Source organism: Panthera uncia (assembly GCF_023721935.1).
Source record: "Panthera uncia isolate 11264 chromosome A1 unlocalized genomic scaffold, Puncia_PCG_1.0 HiC_scaffold_17, whole genome shotgun sequence".
In the NCBI taxonomy this organism is placed as follows: domain Eukaryota; kingdom Metazoa; phylum Chordata; class Mammalia; order Carnivora; family Felidae; genus Panthera; species Panthera uncia.
Genome location: NW_026057577.1, coordinates 76,772,031 through 76,784,065, shown reverse-complemented (window position 1 = coordinate 76,784,065; position 12,035 = coordinate 76,772,031). Strand labels below are relative to the sequence as shown.

General features: G+C 36.2%; 1 protein-coding gene and 1 pseudogene across 1 annotated transcript in view; one reads left to right on the top strand and one right to left on the bottom strand.

Moving 5' to 3' along the window:
* The window catches only part of ST8SIA4 (ST8 alpha-N-acetyl-neuraminide alpha-2,8-sialyltransferase 4), a 100,064-nt gene extending 96,221 nt beyond the window's left edge, over nucleotides 1-3,843 (top strand). The window contains 1 exon segment of the mRNA XM_049647650.1: nucleotides 729-3,843. Within this exon segment, the coding sequence (XP_049503607.1) occupies nucleotides 729-1,011 (283 nt within the window). The 3' untranslated portion in view covers nucleotides 1,012-3,843.
* Nucleotides 3,844-9,107: 5,264 nt separating this feature from the next.
* On the bottom strand, nucleotides 9,108-11,489 carry LOC125935248 (glutathione S-transferase P-like; annotated as a pseudogene).
* Between the last annotated feature and the right edge of the window lie 546 nt (nucleotides 11,490-12,035).

Below are 12,035 nucleotides of genomic sequence, written 5' to 3'. Positions count from 1 at the left end.
CAACAATGATGGATCTGAACATTTTGGAGTATTTTATCACCTTTGAAAATGAACAGTATAAAATACTTATCAGCATTAAATTTATTTTACCTATTTAACAAAGTGTTAAACTGAATAAGTGGTGAACTGTTTATGTTCATGTGTTATTTGTTTTATGTCGTTGTTCTGTGGGTTGAGGCAACATTTTTAATTAGCTTTAGTAAAATGGGATTTGGACAATTGAAATGAAATAAGTCAGTATAATGCAAGTGAAGCATTTGTTTGGATTTTTAATTGAAATATCAGAGATTTTGAAAAACCCAGGGGCAAAGTTTCAAATTTTCTTTTTCTAGGAGAATTACTCAATCTCTGCCCAATTACTGTGTCTTTTATAGTCGTATTTAACACTTTCTGAGAAGATTCTATTCTGTATATTATGTATTTGGTGCTAATTCATTTTGAATATGAGATTCTACAATAATATTTACATACTTTCTAGGTCCCCTGTTTATTTATATGACCTCAAAAATAAGGAAATAAAGGATAAGAGAAAATAATATAAAGAGATTATAAATTTCTAAATGCTTAAGAAATATTTCTTCAGGAATCTTTTGATTGTTATTCATAAGGATACTTTTCAAATTTGATTTACTTTAATTCCACATAGTATACTTTGCTGTAGGGTATGTTGTGTGTTCCTCTAAATTCTTCTCTTCTGTGTGTGTGTGTGTGTGTGTTTTCTTTTCCAGTTACTGGCTGACAAACAAAGTTCCCATCAAAAGACCCAGCACAGGTCTCCTCATGTATACACTTGCCACAAGATTCTGTGATGAAATTCACCTGTATGGATTCTGGCCATTCCCTAAGGATTTGAATGGAAAAGCCGTCAAATATCATTACTACGATGACTTAAAATATAGGTACTTTTCCAATGCAAGTCCTCACAGAATGCCATTAGAATTCAAAACATTGAATGTGCTACATAATAGAGGAGCCCTGAAACTAACAACAGGAAAGTGTGTAAAGCAATAAAGCACATTTGAAAACATACAAACAAACTGAATATGCACTTCTTTTCTGAAGATGCTTCCTAAGATTTGAAAATAGGATCCAGAACAAGACTGAGTTTCAGTATCCACCAATTATCCGAAAGGTGATAAAGGACATTTATGAGAAATCCGCTACCAGCTGATGAAATACCTGCAAAGTGCTCTAAAAAACATATTTCGACTTCAAGGGTCCTAGTAAGTGCCACTTCCACTAAGAACACAGTTTGAATGTAATCAGTAGTGTTTACAAGATCCAACAATGCACTTGTCATTAGTTAATGAGGCAAATATGTTCATCACTGTTGGGCTGCCACGGCAACGCCAAGCACATTAGAAGAGTAACCCAGCCCTGGGGATTAAACCATCCTTGTCAGAAGAAATCAAGATGGAAATAGTTGGAGCAGTGAAATCCATAAGATTAAACAACTCAAGTAAATGCCTTCAGTCAGGACTCTGAGTCTGATCATGAATTTTATGTTTTTGTTTTTGTTTTTGTCTTCTGGAATCTCTTTTGGTTTGGGTATTGGGTGCTTAGAAATCCTTTCTGAGATAAAGATGAATGAGATAAATAACCTTCAAGAAATCATTTTTAAAGTTCTTATATTTTTAAAGAGCAATCACACAATGACTTTGTAAAAACGTTTTATTTTGCACAACTTTAAACCTCCAGAGTTTTTCCCAGTGGTGTAGAAGGTACCAGCTAAACTGTGCCACTCAGTAATCTTGAGCCATTCTAAAGGAAAGATGTTCAATGTCATCTGAGATGGTAAAATTAGCAGGAAAAAAAAAGTACTTTTGGTACCAAAGATTATACTGATGTTTCTACACAACAAACCATTCTCCTTTCATGAAAATAATATATTAATATATTATGATGCTACTAATACAGAAGTTGTCTTTAAATATGTTGAATTTTTCAAACTCAAACTTTATTTTTATTTGAAGAAGACTTCCATAACTTTTACATTTCATAATAATTTTCTGGAAGCATTTTGCCCTTTAGGATAAATGTCAGACTGATAGGGCTGAAATCTGACTTCCAGTTCTTTGATATTCCCCTTATTACTCAAATGGAAAGATTGGCATTCTCTTTACATTACTGTTAAGTTTTCTTAGTGCAGAAATAACGTGATTAATAGAATGCTGTTTCCAAAACAGGGATGATTACTTTTAAGAGGTTTAATAATGAAACTGTGTCAGCATTTTGCACTTCAAGTGAATGAAATTGACCAATATTTTCTCTGTGGTTAAATTTATTCACAGTACTACATTAATGTGTTTTCAAAGAAGCACATGAAATTATTAATAAAGTGATTCAAAAAGTTTTAACATGTGATAGAATTGACCAATGGGCCAGTTTTCTGTTAACTTCTACTTCAGCGGCAGGTAATTCTGACAGTGAATTGTTTAGAAAGCAGAAGTGCTGTGTTCCCACTTCTACTCTTGGATTGAAACCCTTAGATGACCTCTTGTTTCTTAGGGAAGGCAGTGTAAGAAGAGAAGAAATAGTGTGGGGAACATGTATGTTTTGTTTCTTAGGGAAGACAGTCTGAAAAAAGAATAAATATCATGGAGATTTTATATATATATATATATATATATATATATATAATCATAGAAAAGGATGTCCACAGTAGTACAGTTCTTAATATATTAATAATACATGGTATTATTTTTAAAAATATAAGAGAACCTTGGGTTTCAAAATCCTATTTTTTAGAATTCATGTGTCTCTAAGAAAACAAAATAGAATGCATAAAGGAGATACATAGCTAAAAATGCTATGAACATGATGCACTTTTATCATTAACCTCTTATTACCTAATGGAAATCTTAAAAGAATTAGGCACATGTTTTGAATGTAAAGTTGAAAAGTCTGATTTATGTAACAAATCCAAAGTAGGTGATTTATAGAACCTTAATTTTTACTATTTGTGGGTAAGTTGTTGGAGTAGTCTTTAATTTGAATTCGATAGAAAATTTGAAGTCACAAGTAAATTCTGGTAGGTACTGTCCATCTCAGAGCTCATTAAAAGTTTGTCTTACAAAGCAGCAGCAAGGAACCTTGCCATTTTTACTGCATTATCAACAAATGTATTTCAACAATTTTAAGGCCACAGCAAAAGCATACAGCCACTCATCGTTTTGTGCATTAATGTTTATCTCATAGATGCATTGAGTAGTGCCTTTTTAGCTTTGCATTGCTTTGTTACCCTAACTTTGTGTTCTCTAAATAAATTGCCCAGTTCTGAAAATGTTCAGCATATAAAAAGGGCTTCAGTATCGACTGAGACTACTTTTGTTCATCTCAGGGAACTTTCAATACTCAAGAATGAATTCAAAGGTATTTAGTGTTCAAAGAAAACAAACTGTACAAGACCATTTCATTCCCTATTGTATACCTTTCCATTCACCTCACCACCTCCACAATCTACTGTGGCCTTCTTACAGGGATAAGGCAAGGAGATCACTAATAGCAAGAAGAAGAAGAATTCCGTTTAACCAATAAGGGCCAAAAGGGATCATGATAAAATAAAATTATACATACGTACTTGAAACATCTGAGTTTTTTTTTTCTTTTGAGACTATCTATCATATGTTCACAGCTTTAATTTTTTGTTTCTTTTTCACAATTTACCCCTGTACCTGGCAATGCTCAGGCAGCTGATTGTGAAAGATGCTTGTCCTTTAGAGAACATGGTTGTTACTGTGCTGTTGACACGAATAGGCCATGGAAACAATTTCACCATTACCCAGCCTGTTCTATACTTAATATTATGTTGCTCGAATAAAAAAAAAAAAAAAAAAAAAAGAATCAGTAACAGATTTTCCGGGCAAATCTAGTGATTCTGCCCATAGGACTCATGAAATTACTGTGGAAGTTTTTGAGTCTCAAAGAAGGTGCTGGGCATTCAAATGTCTTTCTGTATTGTATATCATATGAAATGTATATCAATCGCTAATGGGAATTTCTACATATATGCTTACATAAGAAATTTATTTAAATAATGCTATGGGTAGTGTACATACCAACTAGTTATTAAACTTCTCCACAGGAAAAGGGTGAACAAAGTAATTTATTTCTAATTGAGCCAGTTAGTCATAATGCACACAATGTGGTATTTGGTTCATAGGAGTTGTTTTCATGTGCTTATTGTTGGGGGTATCTATAATTGTGGAAGAGGTGTAGGAAGAGTTACGTATTGTTAGTTGTTACCTCTACAAGTTTGAAAGTTTCCTCATTAGACCTTATCAAGTTACCAATGTTTTGAAAATTGAGTGAGAGAGGGTTATTGTGCATATCTGACAAAAGAAAATCCAAATAAAGCCCACCTAGAAATAGATATTTTATTATATATGTGCTATAGATATATCTATATAGTACAAATAGACATGTGTGATGCATATATACAATGTTATATATGTGTGTCTGTGTTATATACACAGAGTCTGTAATATACACGCACTAGATTTGTGTTATGCTAACATCTTCAGAGGCTGTGCTGTTAAGCACTCTGGAGATAAGACCACTTTAGAATAAAGAAGTTCTTTTGAGACTTCAGTTACTAACCTAAAGAGGGATCTACTTTATAACTGAATTCTATTGTTCATACTTAGAGTGTCAATAAGGGTCTAGTATGGCCAAATCTTAAAAAAAGGAAAAAAAAATTAAAAATTAAAAAAAGTTTTGAAGCTGGCAATGTATTTGACTTAGACTTTTCAGATTGTGGCTCCGGGCCCTGTGTCTCCATTTAAGTAGCACCTTTTAATAAATACTGTTTCTTTGTGTAGGCAAAAAGCACAAGTGTTTCAAATGTATATAGCAGGAGAAAAAAAAAGAGTTTACAGAGATAGCACTGCTGCACAGGATAATTGCTACTGAGTATTTCTTAAATCATTTGTGGAATTGAAAGATGAGATTTATTCTGTCAAGTTCATTCTGTTCAACACTGTTTCCTATTGTTTATGTATAGCAATTGGGTGTAATTGTTTTATCATTTGTAAAATTGTAAAATAAATTAAATCCCCCCTTTTTTTTCCAATTTTTCTCTTATCTCTTACATTTAAGCCCTCGGTTCCACTTTATCTGTCATTATAAGGAACAGGGGTTTTTGGGTTTTTTTGTTTTTATTTTTATTATTTTTATATATAATAAAGTGCATGAGTGGGGGAGAGGGGCAAAGGGGGAGAGAGAGAGAGACAGAGAGAGAGAGTGTGTGCATCCCAAATAGGCTCCACGGCCAGAGGCAAGCCTGACATGTGGGTGCAATCCCACAATCCTGGGATCATGACCTGAACTGAAATCAAGAGTTGGATGCTTAACTGACTGGGCCACCTAGGTGCTCCTCATGAGGTCCCTTTTATACCATTCTGCACTTGTAAAGCATTTGCTAGAGAACCATTAACAATGGATAATGAATATAGACCTTATTGGTATTTACATGATTACTTTTTATTTATAAGGATCCATATACCGCGGGTAATCCTTATTAATTCTTGGGATAAAATAAGACCTGATGTGAAGCTGTAAGATGGATATGGCAATATTTCAGTTTTACAGATGAGATTGAGAGGTTATGTGATTCGCTGAGGGTCACACAGCTTGGAAGTGAAAGAACCAGGATTTGAACCCAAGTGGTCTGACTTCAGTGTCCACATTCTTACCCATCACAATTTGATGCTGCCTCTTTTTATTTAACGAAATTATTATTTAATGAACACAAATCAAAAGCATAAGTAAGTATATAGGAGGGGTATATAATTTAGATGTTGGGACTGTCTGATAAACTATCCCTGTCCCAAGATAGAGCAATCATCCTCTGTGTCTTCCAAGTCAGTAGCTCTCTCCTGGATGGTGTTGGATAAACATTGCCAATTCTTGGTCCAAACTCTTCCTATATTTTTTTCATGAAAGTTTGATTACTTTTATGTTAGAATCTGACTTTATGTATCACAAAATCTACTACATTACAGCTATATAAAACTCTCATTATGAGATTCCTATGCAAACATTTGATTGAATTTGGGTGTTTCATTCATCTCTATTAGCAACTACTGAAATATCTTAAGGTTGAAGTTCTGCAGAGGGCAAAGTTCATGCATTTCCTATATTTTAAAAACTTTTTTACTAGTGTCCTCTTTATAAGAATAGGAGTAATTAAACTCCAAATTAAGGGGGCAGCTTAATGATTTCCCCTATTCACTAGTTTCAATATGCACAAGCCCATGAAAGAAAAACAATCTTGGATGTAAGAATAAAATTGTTTGATTCATTCTGTTATTTTTAACATTTATTTCTTTATTTTGAGAGAGAGAGAAAGAGACAGACAGACAGACAGCATGGGTGAGGGAGGGGCAGAAAGAGAATCCCAAACAGGCTCCATGCTGTCATCACAGAGCCAGACCCGGGGCTGGATCTTACGAACCGTGAGATCATGACCTGAGCCGAAATCAAGAGTCACTGCTTAACCACTGAGTCACCCAGGAACCCCAATGTTTGATTCATTCTTAAAACATATATCTCAGTTACTTAGTTGCTTAGTTTCTGAAACTTCAATAAACAAGTTATGTGAAATAATTGAATGCCAATATAGAGCTCATGCTCTCTCTCTCTCTCTCTCTCTTTTTTTTTTTCTTTACTTTTTTGTTTCCAGATTGCTGATTTCTGACTCAATTACCAAAGCAGAAGTTCTCAAGTAAACACAGAGAATACTAGTCCAGGACATGTTCCACAAAAATATGGTCTTTGGATAAGAATTTTGTGTATCTCTCCCTTGGAGATTCAGAAAATATATCAACATAGTAAAGGATCTGAGAAATCTTACAATAAAGAAAGGAATTTCTATGTGAAAAGACACTGGTAATTTTACATATAACTTCTATTAAGTGTGAAATTATGTTCTACACAACACACTTTGGATAATACTTCAGAACATAACAAACAGTGCAGAGAAGAAAACATGGAACAGCAGGCAGAAAGGTTGATAATTAATTTATTCAGTGTTCTTTTTCTCATAGATCAAAATATTATCTAATAATATTTTCAAATATAAAAATATTTGAAACGTATTCTACAAAGTTTCTATATTAATTTTTACATTAACAATTATTCTTTTTTTTTCCCTAAAATATTAATCAGATCATGGCTACATTTTTTAAGAGCAGTCTCAGACCTAACTTTATTGCTCATTCTGGGCAATGGGAACAAATTAGTTAGCATGAAGGCATTAACAGCACAAGAAGAAACAAATGCTACGAGGTGCTAATTTGCATTTTCTAGAAACACTCAGTGTATTATAGTAAGCTCTCTGCTGTCTGTCCGGCCCAACTTCCCTACCTCTACCCTCCCAACACCACACAGATGCGCTGTCTATGAGCATATCTCTCAGTGCTGCCAAAATGTAAACACACTCAGTTGGTAGCAGATGTTTTCCCGGAAAGATCGTACACTGGAGTTGTTTCACTGTGGGTTCCATGTTAGTTTTCTCCACGATTGGGCATAGGGTCATTGTGTTCAAATAGATCATTTGTCTCTCAGATACAGAACAATAATGGTAGATGCAAGCTCACCTGTTTGGCATTTACCATGTGCACATAAATAGAAATGTTTCTTAAGTCTCTGCCAAGAAGTCAAATTAAAATATATATATGGGCCTTTAATGCACTCTAAGTCCTTATTTGCTGAGCTCTGCAAAGCTAAAACATAGGTTTAGGTAAAAGAAAACTAAGCATTCTCAGCTTTTCTATGGCCATCACTGTAATGCAATCTTGAGGATTGTTATAATAATTGCCTGTATTCATAGTTCTTAGTGCTTTTTTTCAATATCCTAGGCATTCATTTATGTGGCAATTTAATTTTGTAGACACTGATGGCATGTTTTTCTTATGTGAGTTTATAAACTCATTTGATATGTATGTATTTGCAAATCTTCATGGTAGGTAAAATCTAAAAATACTTCATCTTATAATGGTTACGCTTATTCAAAATTTATGAAGTAATACTACTTATTAGGCACTCTACTAAACATGAGGTTTCCTTGGAAGAGACATACAAGAAAACAAGTAATCAGATCCTTCGGTAACAAGTATTCTATTTCTAGAGTTCCCACAGAGTTCAGGAAGCAAAAAGGAGGCCAGGCAGAGGACACAGGCTACATGGGGCATGGTTTATAGTCAGGTGGTAAAATCAAGACAAGCAATACTCCACTATCAAAGAACTAAAGAACACAAACTAGCTGCATTTTTCTTTTTTTTTTCTTTTCTTTTTTTTTTTTTTTTTTTTTTTTTTTTAGTAATCTGAACAGTAGGGTCTGAGAAACTATTATCCCATAAAATGGAATTCAAGTCCTGCTTATGGACATTATATCACTTTCACCCCCACTCCTAACCAGAATCATTTAAAAAAAAATTTTAATGTATATTTTTAAGAGAGTGTGTGAGCAGGGGAGGGGCAGAGAGAAGGAGACACAGAATCCAAAGCAGGCTCCAGGCTCTGAGCTGTCAGCACAGAGCCCGATGGGGGGCTTGAACCCACAAACTGTGAGATCATGACCTGAGCCAAAGTCAGATGCTTAACCAACTGAGCCACCTAGGTGCCCCCTAACCAGAACCATTTTTGAATTATAAGTTTAAATAAAACTGAAGTCCTCCCTAAATCAAATACCTACTACCAAGGCCAAATAACTGCAGACCTACTGAAATTATCCACTGAATAAGATTCTCCACTTCCAAATATCTCTGTTAATATTAATATCTACTTTGTTTCCAGCTAGATGGAATGCACCATAAAAAAAAAAGTCTTGTACTTATCTCCAAGTAATGATTTTTAACAATGATTTATTTTTATCACTTTGATACATTTCTAAATTATCATGACTTTTAAGTTTGATTTTGGGATGGTCACAGAATTTGAAAATATACCTGGTCAAACTTTCCAAGATACAGAATGTGAGCCTTCTTTTATTACCTCTCATTCAGTGACCTCACTTTGCTTCATGGGCTTCTGTTTTTATGTCCTTATCTAAAATGTGTTTGAGGATTTTTCTTCAGTCTTCTTCTTCTTTTATTTGTTTTTCCACCTCACTTGTAAATTTTATTGTTCCTGGAGACAGGAAGGCAGGTAGCCCTCACCCTGTACAGAGAGTGTCCCATGTTCTCACTTCTTCCTGATGCAGTTGATGGGGAGCTTTGTGTGCCAGGAGAAGGGGAAGGCCTGAGCTTGGGCCAGACACTGACAGACACCACACAGGCCAAGAGCAGGGGGAAGGAGTCCAGGCAGCTGGGGGCCAGGACCTGGTGAATCAGCAAGTTCAGCAGGTTGTAGTCTGCGAAGGACATCTGGTTGCCCGAGATGAAGGCTTGGCTGGCCCCCTGGTTCTGGGACAGTGGGATCTCAAAAAGCTTCATGTGCTCTGGTCATGCCTTTATATACTTCTCCTTGCCTGCCTTGTAGTTGTGTAGATAAAGACAAGGTATTTGCAGCAAAGATCCTCCACAATGTCTTTCAGCACATACACCAGAGTCATCTCCCACTGGTCTTTCTCATAGAGCCCAAGGGAGCAGCTTTCAGATGGCATTAGATTGGTTCAGGATAAGATCTCCATCCTGAAACTCAGGAGGCTGCCCATACAAACTGGAGGCCTTGAGTGAGTCCTGCAGCCAGGCTTCCTTGGTCACCACTTCTTTCTTCCAGCTCTGGCCCTGGCCAGCCAGCAGCATGGGCATGGCCTTGTAGCACCCATGAATAGGGAAGGAGACAATGGTGTAGGGCAGTGGTTGTAATACAGGCTGCGGGGGGGGGGGGTGGCAGAACTCTTCTGTTCTCTTTTTCTTTTTTTATCTATCTATCTATCTATCTATCTATTTTTGAGATAGAGAGATAGAGAATTCCAAGCAGGCGCCACACTGTCAGCACAGAGCCCAATATAGGGGGTGGGGGTGGGGTTTGAACTCACCAACCATGAGACCATGACCTGACCCGAAATCAAGACTCATTCATGTAACCAACTGAGCCACCCAGGCACCCCTTTTCCCTCTTCTTTTATCTCTACACCTCTAGATATCTTACCTATTCTGATGCTTTCTAAACTGGCACATGTATGGATATGTGGGGATAACAAATTTAAGGAATCTATTCAGAGAAAAAATATGCATATTCATGTCATATTCATAATATAGGTTCCCTTTAAAACACAGTTCAAAGTGGTTTTAATGCAAATAGTGTATTGGGCACATGTTCCGAGGGAGTGGAAGTGAGGAAACAGGGTGCCAGAGACAGAATGCTTGTGTCCCTCCAAAATCCATATGTTGAAATCTAATCCTCAATGTAATGTTATTTGGAGGTGGGGACTTTGGGAAGTGATTACATCATGAGGGTGGAGCCATCATGAATGGGATTAGTCCTTATAGACGAAGGGCCCCAGAATGCTTCCTGACCTTCTACACCATGTGATTACATAACAAGAAGATGGCTGCCTTTGAACCAGGAGGCAGGCCCTCAGCAGACACCTAATCTGGCGGTGCTTTGTTCTTGGATATCTCACCCTCCAGAACTATGAAAAGTAAAGATGAAAAGTTTATTATTCATAAGCCACATAGTCTATTATATTTTGTTATAGCAGACTGAATAGAGTAAGACATAGGGAAAGCATAACAGGAAAGATGAGAACTATATAAAGATGTGTTTTCAAATTGTTTCTGTGGAGACTGAGTGCTCAGTCCCACCTGGACTGAGGAAATTTAGAAGCATCTCAAAATTCAAGGAATGTAAAGAAGAAGCAATTATGCATCAGACTCTATCCTCCATTGAGAGTTTCTCCATGAGTGATAAACTTCCTGAACTTTTGGTTAGCATAAGTGAATTCTCAGGTAGCTCCCACAGATGTCCCAAGGCATGTGCCAGAAAAGCACCCAAGCAGTATGCAAGAAGCAATGCATGCTTAATATTAGGCACAGTCTGTGCAGTATTGTTTGCTAAATCAATTACTAGCATGAGACATGAGGCAGGGAAGTGAGGCAGTGCACAAGGTATTTAATCTAATGTACCACTTGTATAGGCTGGTAACCTCCATTAATTCCAATCCATAACCAATCCAAATTGTCAGATGGCTGTAAGCTTTACAGAAGAGGAATAATTTGGCAACTTTAGTCCTATCATCTGTAAACCATTCCAAATCATAATTGGTATTCATCATCTCCTTAGAATTCCCTCACTTCAGCTAATGTGGGTTTCTTGTCTAAGAGGTGACCCAAATCTTCAAGGAGTTTGAGGACTTAGTTGACTTATCCATGGTGGACTCTGATTGCTGCAATTTTCCACTCAGATTTATTTCTGAGGACTAAAGCAACAAGAGACACCCCATGAATCATCTGGGTCCCAGACATACCTCCTCCTTCCCCATTGTATAGCACCAAATATATCTCTTTGTCAAGTTTAGGGTCAATTTCCCCTGCCAAAATCATAACGCATTGGCATGAGCAGCCCAACTCAATGAGGTAGTAATCTTAGCTTCAGGTTCAGTGGGATCTTTATTGTGTCCGCTGGAAGAAACATTCCCACATTAGAAATCAAGACTTCTCATCTAACAGAGTCTGAATTGTGAATACCAGAAAAAAAGATTTCTAAAATAGACTGACAGGAGTAATAGGAAAAGGAACAGGAAAAGTACCAATGGTACTTTTATTACTTGATAACAAGACTGGAAGTCTAGATGTTAGGGACACAACATTATATATTGGCCATTAGTTTAATGGATATTACACATCTTAAAAGATAGCATACCAAAACTGCATGGTGTCTTAGCTCTGAGCTGTCATTTTACTGAGGAGTTAAGGGATCCTTCTATTATCACATTAACACTTTATGGTGATACAGTGTGGAGTAAAACAAGTAGAGTCAGCGGTAATGGAAATGCATGCATTACCTCACCTTGTTTGCCATAAAATTGGCTTGTTAGTACAAGGAAATTTTGATGATCCTATTCTAATGAATTAGGAGTTTTTTAAGAC